Source organism: Chiloscyllium plagiosum, unplaced genomic scaffold (genome assembly GCF_037043375.1).
Source record: "Chiloscyllium plagiosum isolate Xiang-an unplaced genomic scaffold, Cpla_swu_hap1 HiC_scaffold_7, whole genome shotgun sequence".
Lineage (NCBI taxonomy): Eukaryota > Metazoa > Chordata > Chondrichthyes > Orectolobiformes > Hemiscylliidae > Chiloscyllium > Chiloscyllium plagiosum.
Genome location: NW_028270145.1, coordinates 121,151,344 through 121,165,772, shown reverse-complemented (window position 1 = coordinate 121,165,772; position 14,429 = coordinate 121,151,344). Strand labels below are relative to the sequence as shown.

Genomic DNA, 14,429 nt, shown 5'->3' with positions numbered 1-14,429 from the left:
TCTCTGCTCATTCCTGAAGAAGGGCCTGTGCCTGAAACGTCGAATCTCCTGTTCCCTGGATGCTGCCTGACCTGCTGTGCTGTTCCAGCAATAAAGTTTCAACTGTTACTTTTTGACCAACCTTGTCAAAGAATTTACTGAAGTCCATGTAAACCATATCAACTGCACTATCCTCATCAATATTTAGTCGGTTCTGATATAACGCGATAGTTCTGCTGTTATATGATCTCACGTTATAAGAAAATCTCACAATAGCCATGCCATTTAAATTAATGGGGCTGGAATCGCATTGTAGCCAATACAGGTAAGGATAGTTTGTGTTCTACAAATAGCGGTCTAAATTCTTCAATCACATTAAAGCCAATTTGCGTTAAAGAAGCACGCATGACAAGAACCGACTGTACTTGGTCACATTTTCAAAAATTTAACTAAATTGAGGGTCTCCCTCTAACAAATCATGCTTACTATCCCTAATCAATCCCTGCCTTTCCAAATGTTGATTAGTCCTGTCCCTCAGAATGTTTTCCCACAATTTCTCTACCACTGCTGTCAGACTAACTGCTGTGTAATTACCTGGCCTCTCCCTGCTGTCTGTGTTGAACAAAGGAACCCCATTAGCTATTCTCCAGTAATCTGGCACTTCACCTATGGCCAGCGAGGTATTAAATATCTCCACCAGGGCTCCAGCAAACTCCTCCCTTACCTCCCATAGCAGTCTAGGATACATCTCATCAGGCCCTGGGGATTCATAAATGTATCCACTAAAACATCTCTTGGGCAGTTCGCAGCTCCCACCCCAGGACTGAACACTGACTCTATCCCTTTGTCCTGTGTGTTTGTTATGTGACTGTGTAGATTCTTGGCCTAAAACTATTGTCTGATTCCTGGAAGGAGGGGGACTGTATAATGTGCTGTCTCATTGTCAATGTACTGTGTGGACAAGCTTTCTCACTGTGGTCTCAGTGGGCAGTGGCAGGAAACCTTGTCTCCACATTCTGCACATTCTTTCAGACTGATGTCATGTTCCAGATTCAGTGTGAGAGGATCAGATACTTTGACCTTTGCGAGTTGCAGGCAGTAACTTGAGCCTTTATGTGTGCTGGGGCTGAGACTTGTGTGGGTTGCATAAACCAGCTGATCGTCACAGAGTTGCCATCGATTAAAACTGACTGCAAGACAGAAAAATGCTGACATCTTAAAAACACAAATGGCTGAAAAAAGTCTCTATGATGTTTTAGGGGGTCCTGTCAGATAGTTCAAACTCAGCAGGTATCTGGAATTTAAATCTCTCTCCTTATGGGAACTCCTGTTGAGAGATGGATTTAAGATACACTTACTTAATAGAAGGCATATCATTGATGAGGCAAAGTTCAACATCTCAGCTCAGTGATCTGGGATACAGAGCTATATCCTATACCCTTCTTCATCCTTTACTGAGCTTCACAGTGGGATCTAGACTGGCCAAAGACATCAGGAGGTGAGAGCTAAAACTGGAACCAATCTTGCCATGGTTACAGTATTTGTTTACAGACACATATGGTACAAACATACATCACCAAAACCAACGACCACAGTTCCTGTCTGTTCTTTATATGGGAGCACAACTGAAGTCAAGAACTGAACTGAGAGTAGTAAGGGTATGGAATGCTTTGCCTGCATCGGTAGTAGATTCGCCAAGTTTAAGTGCATTTAAGTCGTCATTGGACAGGCATATGGACGTACATGAAATAGTGTAGGTGGGATGGGCTTCAGATTAGTATGACAGGGCAGTGCAACATCGAGGGCCGAAGGGCCTGTACCGCACTGTAATGTTCTATAATGAAACCCTAAAATAGAGATTCATAGAAATCAACAGTTGGTGTGATGTAGCTGTATATCCCATACACCTCTGGTCAGGCCTGAACAATTACTTTTAAAGTATATCCGTTCATTGAATGTGTCTGTTGCTGGCTAGACCAGCATTTAATACCCATCCCTGTTGCCCTTGAGAAGGTGATGGTGAGTTGCTTCCATAAACTGCTGTAGTCCATGTGCCATGGGTAGACCCAGAATGCTGTCAGGGAGATTACTGCAGGATTTTGACCCAGCAACAATGAAGGAATGGCAATATATTTCCAAGGAGAAAGTGAGGACTGCAGATGCTGGAGATCAGAGCTGAAAATGTGTTGCTGGAAAAGCGCAGCAGGTCAGGCAGCATCCAAGGAGCAGGAGAATTGATGTTTCGGGCATGAGCCCTTCTTCAGGAATGAGGAGAGTGTACCAAGCAGGCTAAGATAAAAGGTAGGGAGGGGGGACTTGGGGGAGGGGCATTGGAAATGCGATAGGTGGAAGGAGGTTAAGGTGAAGGTGATAGGCCGGAGTGGGGGTGTGGGTGGAGAGGTCAGGAAGAAGATTGCAGGTTAGGAAGGTGGTGCTGAGTTCGAGGGTTGGGACTGAGACAGGGTGGGGGGAGGGGAAGTGAGGAAACTGGAGAAATCTGAGTTCATCCCTTGTGGTTGGAGGGTTCCTAGGCGGAAGATGAGGCGCTCTTCCTCCAGCCGTCATGTTGCTATGGTCTGGTGATGGAGGAGTCCAAAGACCTGCATGTCCTTGGTGGACTGGGAGGGGGAGTTGAAGTGTTGAGCCACGGGGTGGTTGGGTTGGTTGGTCTGGGTGTCCCAGAGGTGTCCTCTGAAACGTTCCGCAAGTAGGCGGCCTGTCTCCCCAATATAGGGGAGGCCACATCAGGTGCAGTGGATGCAGTAAATGATGTGTGTGGAAGTGCAGGTGAATTTATGGCGGATATGGAAAGATCCCTTGGGGCCTTGGAGGGAAGTAAGGGGGGAGGTATGGGCGCAAATTTTGCATTTCTTGCAGTTGCAGGGGAAGGTGCCGGGAATGGAGGTTGGGTTGGTGGGGGGTGTGGACCTAACGAGGGAGTCGCGGAGGGAGTGGTCTTTTCAGAACGCTGATAGGGGAGGGGAGAGAAATATATCCCTGGTGGTGGGGTCCGTTTGAAGGTGGCAGAAATGACGATGGATGTTTGGAGGTGGCAGAAATTCCATCGTCATTTACACCACCTCCAAAAGGACCCCACCACCCGGGGTATATTTCCCTCCCCTCCCCAATCAGCGTTCTGAAAAGACCACTCCCTCCGTGGCTCCCTCATCAGGTCCACACCACCCACCAACCCAACCTCCACTCACGGCATCTTCCCCTGCAACCGCAAGAAATGCAAAACTTGCGTCCATACCTCCCCCTTACTTTCCTCCAAGGCCCCAAGGGGTCCTTCCATATCCGCCACAAATTCACCTGCACCTCCACACACATCATTTATTGCATCCACTGCACCCGATGTGGCCTCCTCTATATTGGGGAGACAGGCCGCCTACTTGCGGAACATTTCAGAGGACACCTCTGGGACACCTGGACCAACCAACCCAACCACCCCGTGGCTCAACACTTCAACTCCTCCTCCCACACCACCAAGGACATGCAGGTTCTTGGACTCCTCCATCGCCAGATCATAGCAACACGTCGGCTGGAGGAAGAGGGCCTCATCTTCCGCCTAGGAACCCTTCAACCACAAGGGATGAACTCAGATTTCTCCAGTTTCCTCACTTCCCCTCCCCCCACCCTGTCTCAGTCCCAACCCTCAAACTCAGCACCACCTTCCTAACCTGCAATCTTCTTCCTGACCTCTCCACCCCCACCCCTCTCCGGCCTATCACCCTCACCTTATCACCTTCACCTTAACCTCCTTCCACCTATCGCATTTCCAACGCCCCTCCCCCAAGTCCCTCCTCCCTACCTTTTATCTTAGCCTGCTGGACACACTTTCCTCATTCCTGAAGAAGGGCTCATGCCCGAAACGTTGATTCTCCTGCTCCTTGGATGCTGCCTGACCTGCTGCACTTTTCCAACAGCACATTTTCAGCTATATATTTCCAAATCAGTCCTGTGGCTTAGAGAGGAGCTTGCAGGGGGTGGTGTTCCCATGTATCTGCTGCCCATGTCCTTCTAGATGGAAGCGATTGTGGGTTTGGAAGGTGCTGTCTGAGGGTCTTTGGTGAATTTCTGCAGTGCATCTTATGGATAGTACACACTGCTGCTTCTGAGCGTTGGTGGTGGAGGGAGTGGGTGTTTGTGGGTGTGGTGCCAATCAAGCGGCTGCTTTGTCCTGGATGGTGTCAAGCTTCTTGAGTGTCACTGGGCTGCACCCATCCAGGGGCAAGTGGGGAGTATTCCATCACACTCCTGACTTGTGCCTTGTAGATGATTGACTAGATTTGGTGAATCAGGAGGTGAGTTACTTGCCACATAACTCGTAGTCTCTGACCTGCTTTCATAGCTACTGTATTTGTAAAGCTAATCCAGTTTAGTTTCTGGCCAAATATACCTCCCCCATGATGTTGACACAGGTATTCAGGGATAGTAATGCCATTGAAAGCCATGAGACAATGGTTAAATTCTGTCTTGTTGGAGATCTTCTGGGACTTGTGCAATGTGCCTCTTCAGTCCCAGCCTGGATAGTGTCCAGCCCTTGCTGCATTTGGACATGGACCACTTCAGTATCTGAGGAATAGTGAATGGTGCTGAACATTGTGCAGTTACTGGCAAACATCCCCACTTCTAATGGAGGGAAAGTCATAAATGAAGTAGCTGAGACAGCTGGACCGAGGACATTTCCCTGAGGGACTCCTGCAGAGATGTCCTGGAGCTGAGATGACTGACCTCCAACAACCACAACCATCTTCCTATGTGTCAGGTATGACTCCAGCCACAGGCGAGGTTCCCCCAATTATCATTGATTCCAGTTTAGCCAGGGCTCCGTGATGCCACACTCGGTCGAATGCAGCCTTGATGTCAAGGGCTGTTCCTCTCCCCTCCCCTCTGGAATTCAGCTCTTTTGTACATGTTTGACCCAAGGCTGTAATGAGGTCAGGAGCTGAGTGACCCTGGGAACCCAAACTGGGCATCACTCAGCAGGTTATTGCTGAGTAGGTGCTGCTTGATAGCTTTGTTGATGACACCTTCCATCACTTTACTGATGATTGAGAGTAGCAGTGGGACAGGATGGGACAATAACTGGCTGTTTTGGATTTGTCCTGCTTTTTGTGTACAGGGCATACCTGCGCAATTTTCCATATTGTTGGGTAGATGCCAGTGTTGTAACTGTACTGGAACAGCTTGGGCAGGATCTTATAACATAGCAACAGGAGTAGGCCATTCTGCCTATTGATGCTGCCTTCCATTCAATACAATAATGGCTGATTGGGCAGGCCAATGCCTTTACCCACTCTATTCACATAACCCCATAACCATTGGTGACCAGAAATCTTTCATTCTTTACCTTAAACATACTTAAAGCTGGATCCTCCACAGCCCTCTATGGGATGGAATTCTGAAAATTCACAACACTGAGTTTTAAAACAAAATTCTCCTCATCCCGGACCTAAGTCACATCATCCTCATTGTTAAACATTGTCCCAGACTACACAACCTGGGAATAATTTTACCTGCATCTACTCTGTTTTTTTAAGTGTCTTGTAGGTTTTGATGAGATCATCTCTCATTCTTTGAAATTCTACAGAATACAGGCACATTTTGCCCAGTCTCTCGTCATAGGTTAGTACTGCCTTCCTGGGAACAGGTTTGGTGAACATTTGTTGCACTCCCTCTTTGGAACTTGAGACCAAATGTACACAGCGCTCCAGGTGTGGTCTAACCAAGCTCCTATAGAATTGAAGCATGACTTCACTGTTGCTCTGTTCAAACCCTCCTGCACCATTCGCCTTTCCAGGGCACAGCTCATACTGGAGCAAACGTCTTAGAGTTAAAATGGATGTCTGGCAGCAGCTTGAGTTTCCTAGTACACAGAGAACATTTTGTATCGAAAGGCCAAGCAGCAGTCTTTTTAAATTTAGCCAATCAATTTTTTTTAGGCCCTTAGCTACCAAAAACCTATTCAATTCGCGGTGAGAGTGGTGAGAGTGGAGTAACCACAACTGCCTCACATTTACTATAGCCTTGAAGAGGGAAAGGAGCAGTTACCGAGGGAAGATATTTAATTGGGGAAAAGGAAATTATGATGCTATCAGACAGCAGTTGGGAAGTACAGACTGGGAGCAATTGTTCCACAGAAAGGGTACAGCAGACATGTGGAGACTATTTAAGGAGCAGTTGTTGCGAGTGATGCACAAATTTGTTCCACTGAGACAGGTAAGAAAGGGTAAGATTAAGGAACCTTGGATGACGAGAACAGAGGAACGTCCCATCAAAAGGAAGAAGGCAGATTATGTAAGGTGGAGGAAGCAAGGATCAGCTTTAGAGGATTACAGGCTTGCTAGAAAGGAGCTCAGAAATGGACTGAGGAGAGCCAGAAGGGGGCACGAAAAGGCTTGGCAAGAAGGATTAGGGAGAACCCAAAAGCCTTTTACCCACACTTGAGGAATAAGAGAATGATCAGGGAGAAGGTAGGGCTGATCATAGATAGCGGGCGGAACTTGTGCATGGAGTCTGAGCAGATCGGGGAACCCCTAAATTAGTTTTTTGCTTCGGTTTTCACCAAGGAAAGGGAACTTCCCCAGGGCCAGACCAGATGTATCCTAGACTGCTCGGAAAGCGAGAAAGGAGGTTGCTAAGCCGCTGGCGAGGATATTTGCCTCCTCACTCTCCACGGGAGTTGTACCGGAGGATTGGAAGGAGGCGAATGTTGTTCCTTTTTTCAAGGGTAATTGGGAAATCCCTGGCAATTACAGACCAGTCAGTCTTACCTCTGTGGTCAGCAAGGTTTTGGAAAGAATTCTGAGGGATAGGATTTATGACTATTTGAAAAATCATAGCGTGATTAAAGGCAGTCAGCATGGCTTTGTGAGGGGCAGGTCATGCCTCACAAATTTTGAGTTCTTTGAGGAGGTGACAGGTCGACGAAGGTCAAGCAGTGGATGTGGTGCATATGGACCTCAGCAAGGCATTTGATAAGGTTCCCCATGGTAGGCTCATTCAGAAGGTCAGGAGGTATGCAATACAGGGAGATTTGGCTATCTGGATTCAGAATTGGCTGGCTGACAGAAGGCAGAGAGTGGTTGTAGATGGAAAGTAATGTACCTGGAGGTCAGCGTTGAATGGTGTCCCGCAGGGCTCTGTTTTGGGCCTCTGCTCTTTGCAGTTTTGTAAATGACTTGGATGAGGAGGTTGAGGGGTGGGTTAGTAAATTTGCAGATGACACAAAGGTTGGAGGTGCCGTTGATAGTATCAAGGGCTATTGCAGGCTGCAGTGCGACATAGACAGGATGCAGAGCTGGGCTGAGAAATGGCAGATGAAGTTCAACCTGGGTAAATGCAAAGTGTTGCATTTTGGAAGGTCGAACTCTAATGCTGAATATAGGATTAAAGACAGGATTCTTGGCAATGTGGAGGGACAGAGGGATCTGGGTGTGCAAGTACATAGATCCCTCAAAGTTGGCACCCAAGTCGATAGGGTTGTTAAGAAAGCATATGGTGTTTTGGCTTTCATTAACAGGGGGATCGAGTTTAAGAGCCATGAGGTTTTGCTGCAGCTCTACAAGTCCCTGGTGAGAACACACTTGGAATATCGTGTCCAGTTCTGATTGCCCTACTATAGGAAAGATACAGAGGCTTTGGAGAGGGTGCAAAGAAGGTTTACCAGGATGCTGCCTGGACTGGAGGGCTTGCCTTATGAAGAGAGGTTGACTAAGCTCGGATTTTTCTCTCTGGAGAGAAGGATGAAGAGAGGAGACCTGATCGAGGTATACAAAGTAATGAGAGACATGGATAGAGTCAATAGCCAGAGACTTTTCCCCAGGGCAGGATTGACTGGCATGGGGGGTCATAGTTTTAAGACATTAGGAGGAAGGTATAGAGGGGACATCATAGGAAGTTTCTTTATGCAAAGAGATGTGAATGCATGGAATGCGTTGCCAGCTGTGGTGGTGGAAGCAGAGTCATTGGGGACATTTAAGTGACTGCTGGACATGCACATGGATAGCAGTGATTTGAGGGGTGCATGGGTTAGGTTAATTTATTCTGGTTTAGGAATAATCTTCGGCACAACACTATGGGCCGAAGGGCCTGTTCTGTGTTGTATTTTTCTATGTTCTAAATTTAAATCCAATAATTTTGATAACCTGGGACCAATCCGATTGTAAACATATTGGTAGGCCATCAAGAGTATAAAAGATAAGGGCATTTGGAATATCGGGGAAAGCCAATTACTGTCTGCTAAGAGATAACAGCTCACAACTTTTAGAGAAAGCACCATCTATTTACTATGGTACCACAGAACACTATCTAAAGTCCTGGCAAAAGATTCTAGCGGAGAAGACACAGAATATTCTGGAAGACGTATAATCTGGCTGTAATTTCGAGAGACTAAATTCTATTGTTTTGTTATATAGAATGGGACTTGTATTTATTGGAACAGCATACCATGACTATGAGAATCTTGCATCATTCAGGAATAGTTTGTAGTTAGGAATTAAAAAGGTAAAAACAATGACTGCAGATGTTGGAAACCAGATTCTGGATCAGTGGTGCTGGAAGAGCACAGCAATTCAGGCAGCATCCGAGGACAGGCAAAATCAAAAATATGGAACGCTTCACGAATTTGCGTGTCATCCTTGCGCAGGGGCCATGCTAATCTTCTCTGTATCGTTCCAATTTTAGTATATCCATATTTTTGATTTTGCCTGTCCTCGGATGCTGCCTGAATTGCTGTGCTCTTCCAGCACCACTGATCCAGAATGTAGTTAGGAATTGTTTGGTTTGTTGATAGTTTAGTTAAGTTGTTCACTGTTAGAATTAGATAAATAAAATGTCACTTGTTGATTGTGAAGTGAGTGTCAGAGATTTCTTTTACTTAACCACTAGAAGTTGCTGAAAAATGAATCCCATCCTTTTTCAAATGCTTTTTAACAGATTATAGGGTGAGACGCTCCCCTTTTGGTGATTCTGTTTTAGTTGTCAGAGGGAGATCAACCTCCGCTTTATAACAGTACCCTGTGCCTCTCAGTCCATGTCATGTCTGAAGCAGCAGGAAGGTGCGAAGGGTTTAATTCTGTTCTTGTGCTGTGAATCTGTCTGTGAGTGTACACTAATGTTCCGTTCCCTGTATTTCAGGCTGCTGACTCCCGGGATTCCATGGCCATGGCACTCTATTCCCAGTGCTTTTCCTGGATCATTAGGAAAATTAACACAAAGATCAAAGGAAAGGAGAGTTTCAAATCCATCGCCATTCTTGACATCTTTGGTTTTGAAAACTTTGAGGTGGGTGAATAGTTCAGGCTCTAACTGAGGAGAAAGAGGGTGGGGAGAGGTCTGCCATCTCCAAACCCTCAGTTCCATCCACAAACAAAGTCTGAGGTATCAAGGAGTTTGTTGTGTTGTGAGGGAGTCAAAACATTCTGGTGAAGGGGTGAGGAGCCATGAGATCATGGTTGAAGGTAAGAGGTTGAAAGATTGTGAGGAGACTTTGAGAAGTTGTGATGGAGATTCAAGGATGAAAGGCTGGGCGTGTGTGGCTGGGGGGTGAGCGGTTAACAGGTTTGGGTGAGGAGTTAAGGGGTAAGGGGTTGAGATGTTGTCCTAAATGAGGGATGATGGATTGTAGAATGAGGGTTTGAGAAGTTATGGTTGGAGCAGAGGATGTGAGTGAGGGGTAAGGGACCTAGATGTTCTGGTTGAGGTATGAGAGATGAGAATTGAGCATTGCAGAGCTGACACTGACTTCTCTTGACACAGATTAATCGGTTTGAACAATTCAATATTAACTATGCCAATGAGAAACTGCAGGAATATTTCAACAAACACATCTTCTCCTTGGAGCAGCTGGAGTATAACAGGTGAGGTGACCTCAGCAAGCTCAAACCTCTGAGCCCAACCTTAAACCTGCCCTGCCCTTTCGAAGTGCAGCCCACTGATGTCATTCTCTCGCCTGTGGAAAATCACACCAGCTCATATCCACTTCTTTATTTCTGCAGAGAAGGAATGAGTTGGGAAGCAATTGATTGGATGGATAATGCCGAGTGTTTAGACCTGATTGAAAAGGTAGGAGATTTTGCAGTTCATGAAGGCCAGGAAATCAGCAGAAATTCTAGGAAGTATTCCAGAAATCCCAGATTGTATGATGCCCAAATAACAAACCTGTATCTCACCTATTTTCTAAGGATCTGTATCCCTCTTCTCACTTTCTGTCTAGATACATCTTAAATAATGCTATCGTGCCCAACTCTACCGTCCCTGCTGACAATGTGTTCCTGGCACCCACCACCATTTGTGTAAAGAGCTTTCCCTTAAACCTTTCCCCTCTCACTTTGAACTCATGACCCCTAGTAATTGAGTCCCCCACTCTGGGAAAAAGCTTCTTGCTATCCACCCTGTCTGCACCTCTCATGATTTTGTAGACCTCAATCAGGTCCCACCTCAACCTCCATCTTTCTAATGAAAATAATCCTAATCTACTCATCTTCTCTTCATAGCTAGTGCCCTCCATACCAGGCAACATCCTGGTGAACCTCCTCTGCACCCTCTCCAAAGCATCCACATCCTTGTAATGTGCCGACCAGAACTATACGCAGTATTCCAAATGTGTCCAAACTAAAGCCCTATACAACTGTAATGTGACCTGCCAACTCTTGTAGTCAACACCCTGTCCGATGAAGGAAAGCATACCATATGCCTTCCTCACCTTTCTAATAACCTCCATTGCCACTTTCAGGAAACAATGGACCTGAACACCCAGATCTCACTGTACATCCGTTTCCCCAGGACTTTTCCATTTACTATAAGGTTTGCTCTGGAATTGGATCGTCCAAAATGCATCACCTCGCATTTGCCCGGATTGAACTCCATCTGTCATTTCTCTGTCCAACTCTCCAAACTATCTATCTTCTCTGACAATCCCCTTCACTATCTGCTACTCCACCAATCTTAGTGTCATCTACAAACTTGCCAATCAGACCACCTATACATTCCTCCAGATCATTTATGTATATCACAAACAACAGTGGTCCCAGCACGGATCCCTGTGGGACACCACTGGTCACAGGTCTCCATTTTGAGAAACTCCTTTCCACTACTACTCTCTGTCTCCTGTTGCCCAGCTAGTTCTCTATCCATCCAGTTAGAACATCCTGGACCCCATGCAACTTCACTTTCTCCATCAGCCTACCACGGGGAACCTTATCAAACGCCTTACTGAAGTTCATGTATATGACATCTACAGACCTTCCCTCATCAATGAACTTTGTCACTTCCTCAAAGAATTCTGGAGGCTGGTATATTCAACATTTAAAAGGCGTCTGGATGTGTATATGAATAGGAAGGGTTTAGAGGGTTGTGGGCCAAATGCTGGCAAATGGGACTAGATTAATTTAGTATGTTGGTTGTACAGATGGGTTGGACCAAAGGGTCTGTTTTTGTGCTATACCTCGTGAGGACTATCTGACTGTAAATGCTATAACTGTACCTATTTTGAACACTTCCTTTGGCAGTTGGTTCCACACACAAACCATTCTCCACGTAAAAAAGTTGCTCCTCATGTTCTTTTTAAAACGTTCTCCTCTCACCTTACAAAGTTTGCCCCTTTGTTTTGAACTCCCCCACCCTTGGTAAAAGACCCTTCCTAATCACTTTATCCAAGCCCCTAATGATGTTGTAAACCTGTATATGGTCACCCTTCAGCCTCCTCTGCTCCAGCGATAAAAGCCCCAGCATTTCCATACAACTCATAACTTCCATTTCCAGAAACAACTTGGTAAATCTTTTCTTAACCCTCTCCAATTTAATTATATCCTTCCTATAGCAAGTTGACCAGAACTTATAATCCTGTGCTGTTTGTATTTGTTGGGGACATTGTAGAGTGAGCTTTACTCTGTATAAAACCCCATACTGTCCCTGACCTGGGAGTGTTTTTTGGGGACAGTATAGAAGGAGCTTTACTCTGTATCTAACCCTGTGCTGTCATTGTCCTGGGAGTGTTTGATGGGGACTGTGTAGAGAGAGCTTTACTCTGTAGCTAACCCCGTATTGCCCCTGTCCTGGGAGTGTTTGGTGGGGGGTGGGGTGGGGAGGGGAGGACAGTGTAGAGGGAGCTTTACTCTGTATCTAACTCCATGCTGCCCCTGTCTTGGGAGTGTTTGATGGGGGACAGTGTAGAGGGAACTTTACCTTGGGTATCTAACCCATTGCTGTCCCTGTCCTGGGAGTGTTTGATGGGGAACAGTGTAGAGAAGCTTTACTCTGGGTATCTAACCCCGTGCTGTCCCTGTCCTGGGAGTGTTTGATGGGGGACAGTGTAGAGAGAGCTTTCCTCTGTGTCTAACTGGTATGCCATGCTTGGTTTTTCTCTTTATAGAAGCTGGGCGTCCTTGCTCTGATCAATGAAGAGAGTCGGTTTCCCAAAGGCACTGACTGCACACTGCTTGAGAAATTGCACACTCAGCACCAGGTGAGGGGGTCTTTGCTGGGATCTGTCAGAACACCGTCTCACTTTCTCTATCTGCATTATTTCTCTCTCTCCATCTCCTCACTCCCTCCTTTCTTACTTCCTCACTCTCTTCTTCTCCACCTCTTCATTCATTTTCAGTTTCTTACTCACTCTCTATATTCTTACACTCCAGTTCCACAAGACTGAAGGATGTTTTACTGTCTTTTGCAGTGTAACTCATTCTATGTGAAGCCACGGGTAACTGATGACCAGTTTGGGATAAGACATTATGCTGGTGAGGTGAGTCTGTCTGACAGTAGTCTGATACCAGGCCTGTATCACACAGTTTCATGCAATGTTGATATCTCATTGTAACAATAGCATACAGCGACCATTGTATCACACAGTGCCTATAGTATGTAATGTCCATATTGTATAGACAGGCATCAGTGCTGGTATCCTTATGTTTGTGATATATATCTATGGGCGGTTTTGGGGAGGGGGGAGATGGGAGTTGGTTGCAATGATTGGTAAATTTGCAAATGACATAGTGATTCTATGATGGTTGAAGGGAGGAGATAGGTCTTAGGTTAGAGGAGGATATAGACAAATTGGTCAGGTGTGCAAATCAGTTGCAGATGGACTTGAAGCCTGAAAAATGTGAGGTGAAGCACTTTGGAAAAAGGAACACGACAAGGCAGTACTTTATAGATGGCTGGACATGAGAAAGCTCAGAGGAACAGAGGCATCTTGAGTGCTTGTCCACAGGTCCCTGAAGGACATGTTAATAGGGCGGTTAAGAAGGCACACAGGACACTTGCCTTTATTCATCATGGAATAGATTAAAACAGCAGGCAGGTGATGTTGGAGCTGTACAGGACTTTGCTTAGACCACAGCTGGAGTATTGTGTGCAGTTCTGGTCCCCACACAATGGGAAGGATGGGATTGCACTGGAGGGGGTGCAGAGGGAGATTCACCAGGATGGTGTCTGGGCATTTCAGCTGTTTTCTTAAAAGCAAAGAAGGGATCTGATAGAGGTGTATAAGATTATCAGAGGCATGGACAGCGACATAGAAAGTAACTATTCCCCTTGGTTGAAAAATTAGTAATGAGGGGCCATAATTTTAAGGTCAAAGGCAGAAGGTTTAGAAAGGATTTGAGAAAATGCTTTTTTCACCCAGAGGATGGTGGGGGTCTGGAATTCACTGCATGGGAGGATAACTGATGCAGGAAACTGCTTAACCTTCAAAATGTACTTGGATAAGCTTCTTAAGTGTCATAACATTCAAGGCTATGGGCTAAATACTCGAAAGTGGGACTGGTGTAGATTTGGAGTAGTTTTTTCGGTGTAGACTCAATGAGCCAAATGGCTTCTTCTGTACCGTGTGATTCTCTGATTCCACGATAGAATCTTAGAATATTAACAGTCCAGGAGGAGGTTTTTTGACCCATCGTGCCTGTGCTAGTCCTTTGAGCATTTCACTTAATGGTATTCTTTTGACTTTTTCCTGTAACCCTTTCCATTCTTTTCAGTTAGCAGTCGTAATTCCCTTTTGAATACCTTGACTGAAGCTGCCACCACACTGTCAGACAATGTATTCCAGATCGTAACCACCCCGTGATAAAATTCCTCCTTGTGCCAAATTTGCTGCGTTTGCCAATTGCCTTGAATCTGTACTGTCTTGTTGTTGGTCTTTCTACCAGTTGGTCTCCACCAGCTCTTTCTCCCTTATGGTTTGGAACGCCATCATCAAATCTCCCCTCAACCTTCTCTTCTCAATGGAAACAGTCCCAACTTCTCCAATCCATCTTCATAACTAGAATTCCTGGAAACAATCTTTGATAATCCTCTTCTGCACACTGTCCAATGGATCCACATCCTTTCAAAAGTGTGTAGCCCAGAACTGTGCGTAATACTCCTGTTGAAGCTGAACTTGTGTTTTATTCAAGTTCAGTCTCACCACCTTGCTCTTGTCCTCCTAATGAAGATTTTTTCCTGTA

General features: G+C 45.8%; 1 protein-coding gene and 1 pseudogene across 3 annotated transcripts in view; one reads left to right on the top strand and one right to left on the bottom strand.

The window, feature by feature from the left end:
- The window catches only part of myo10l3 (myosin X, like 3), a 234,138-nt gene that overhangs the window by 85,811 nt on the left and 133,898 nt on the right, over nt 1-14,429 (top strand). For 2 of the 3 annotated variants that reach the window (XM_043694412.2, XM_087989442.1), the window contains 5 exons: nt 9,121-9,267; nt 9,742-9,842; nt 9,981-10,047; nt 12,356-12,448; nt 12,659-12,727. In XM_043694412.2, the coding sequence (XP_043550347.1) occupies nt 9,121-9,267; nt 9,742-9,842; nt 9,981-10,047; nt 12,356-12,448; nt 12,659-12,727 (477 nt within the window). Of the gene's footprint in view, nt 1-4,295; nt 4,748-9,120; nt 9,268-9,741; nt 9,843-9,980; nt 10,048-12,355; nt 12,449-12,658; nt 12,728-14,429 lie in introns of those variants that run through there. The other variant, XM_087989443.1, reaches the window with a different exon arrangement.
- Nucleotides 8,585-8,684, bottom strand: LOC122552068 (U6 spliceosomal RNA; annotated as a pseudogene).